This window comes from Poecilia reticulata, linkage group LG20, assembly GCF_000633615.1.
Source record: "Poecilia reticulata strain Guanapo linkage group LG20, Guppy_female_1.0+MT, whole genome shotgun sequence".
In the NCBI taxonomy this organism is placed as follows: domain Eukaryota; kingdom Metazoa; phylum Chordata; class Actinopteri; order Cyprinodontiformes; family Poeciliidae; genus Poecilia; species Poecilia reticulata.
This window is the reverse complement of record NC_024350.1, coordinates 16,106,567-16,108,857: the sequence shown is the minus strand read 5'-3', so window position 1 is coordinate 16,108,857 and position 2,291 is coordinate 16,106,567. Positions and strand designations below refer to the sequence as shown.

General features: G+C 41.0%; 1 protein-coding gene across 1 annotated transcript in view; it reads right to left on the bottom strand.

The window, feature by feature from the left end:
- Positions 1 to 2,285, bottom strand: part of LOC103456930 (adhesion G-protein coupled receptor G2-like) — a 16,179-nt gene extending 13,894 nt beyond the window's left edge. The window contains exon 1 of the mRNA XM_008396816.2: positions 127 to 2,285. Within this exon, the coding sequence (XP_008395038.2) occupies positions 127 to 434 (308 nt within the window). The 5' untranslated portion in view covers positions 435 to 2,285. The remainder of the gene's footprint in view (positions 1 to 126) is intronic.
- Positions 2,286 to 2,291: the final 6 nt, after the last annotated feature.

The window sequence follows — 2,291 nt, the reverse complement described above, 5'->3', positions numbered from 1 at the left end:
GAAGGATTGGAGGGTGTTGTGTTGTTATTGCTGGGTGTTGTGGGACTGTTGCTGGGTGTTGTAGCATTGTATACTGTTGTGTTCTTGCTGCTTGTAGGATTGTAGAATGTTGTGTTATTGCTGCTTGTTGTTGTAGGTTTGGAGGGCGTTGTGTGATTGTTGCTCTGCATTGTGGCATTGTAGAATGTTGTGTGGTTATCACTGGGTGTTGTAGTATTGTAAAACATAGTGTTATCGTTGCTGGTTGTGACATTGTTGACTGTTGTTTTGCTGTCTGTGATTGTTGTAGCATTATAGAATGTTGTGTTATTGTTGTTTGATGTGGGAATGTTGCTGGGTGTTGTGGCGTTGTAGGTTGTGTGATTGTTGCTGGATAATGTGGAATTGTCTACAGTTGTTTGATTGTCAGTGATTGTTGTAGCATTGTAGAACATTGTGTTATGACTGCTTGTTGTTGTAGGATTGGACGGTGTTGTGTGATCGATGCTGGGTGTTGTGGCATTGTACACTGTTAGATTGTTGGGTTTTATAGTGGCATAGAGTGTTGTGTGATTGTTGTTGGGTATTGTGAAAACATCTACAGTTGTTTGATTGTCAGTGAGTGATGTGGAATAGCTAGGTGTTGTGTAATGGTTGGTTGCTGTTGTAGCATTCTGGATTGCTGTCTGATTGTTGTCTTTTGTGGCATTTAACTCTTCTGTGTAGTTGTTGCCTGGTGCTGTTGCATTAGAGTCTGTTGTGTGGTTGATATTTTCAGTTGTGTGACTGTTGCTGGATGTTATAATGCTATCGTCTGTTGTGTTGTTGGGGTTTGTGAGTTTGAGCTCTGTTGTGTAGTTGTTGCTGAGTGTGGTTGCATTATAAACTGTTGTTTGGTTGTTGGTTGTTGTGTAACTCTTGCTGGATGCAATAGCATGGTAGAGCGTTGTGTGATTGTTGCTGGGTGTGGTTGCATTATAAACCACACTGTTATTGGTTGTTGTGTGACTCTTGCTGGATGCAATATCATTGTAGAGTGTTGTGTGATTGTTGCTGGGTGTTATAGTGTTATAGTTGACTGTGCTATTGGTGCTTGTAGGAGTGTAGGGTGATTTGTAATTGTTGCTGGGTGTTGTAGGATTGTAGGTTGTTGTGTGGTTGTTGCTGGGTGTGGTTGCATTATAAACCACACTGTTATTGGTTGTTGTGTGACTCTTGTTGGATGCAATAGCATTGTAGAGCGTTGTATGATTGTTGCTGGGTGTTATAGTGTTATAGTTGGCTGTGCTGTTGTTGCTTAGTGTTGTAGGACTGTAGGTGGTTGTGTAATTGTTACTGAGTGTCGTAGCCACTGTTGTGTGGTTGTTGCTGGGTTGGGTAACATTGTTGACTGTTGTATTATTCACCCTGGATGTTACAGCATTCTGGATTGTTGTTTGGATACCGTTGTTGTGGTTTGTGGTATTGTAGACTGCTGTGTTTTCATTGCTAGGTGTTAGAGGATTGTAGGTTGTGTGATTGTTGCTTGGTGTTGTACCATAGACTGTTGTGTCCTTGCCAGGTGTTGTAGTATTGTACACATTTGTGTGATTCTCAGGGTGTGTTGCAGCTTTGCTGACTGCTGTGTAATTGATGCTGGGTGTTGTAGTAATGGGGATAGCTGTGTTGTTGTAAGTGACTGTTGTAGCATTGTAAGCAGCTGTATGTCTGCTGTTGGTTGGTGTTTGTACATTGTTCGATGTTGTGTATTTGTTGCTGGGTGTTATACCATTGTGAGTTATAGTGCTATTGTTGCTAGGAGTTGCTACATGATGTTCTGTTCTGTCAGGCGTTGTATCATTGTATGCAGTTGTTTGATCATTGCTAGGTGTTGTATATGGCTTTGTGTAATTTGAAACAGCAGCTGTTAAAAGATTGTTTGTCTCTGTAGTTATATTCTCCAGTTTTAATGGAGTATGGGTTGGAGATGTTACATTTTGTATGTTTGTCAAAGATGGAGGACTGGTGTTACTTGTAGTATTTGCTACTATGTTGCTTCTGGTACTTTCATTGTTTGCTGTATTTTTATTGTTGTTTTTTGCTTCGCTGTTTGTAAATACATTCAGTGTAGTTATGTTGGACACTGCTAAGCGACTGGTGGAGGGTGTAACAGTAGATGTACCATAAGTTTTTGTTTCACTGGATGGTAGGAGACTGGTTGAAGGTACATAACTGGGGTGCAGTTCAGGTTTAGTGGACGAAGTTGCACCATAACTTTTTGTTTCATTGGATGGGGGGACACTTGTTGAAGGTACAGTTGCGTAGCTGGGATG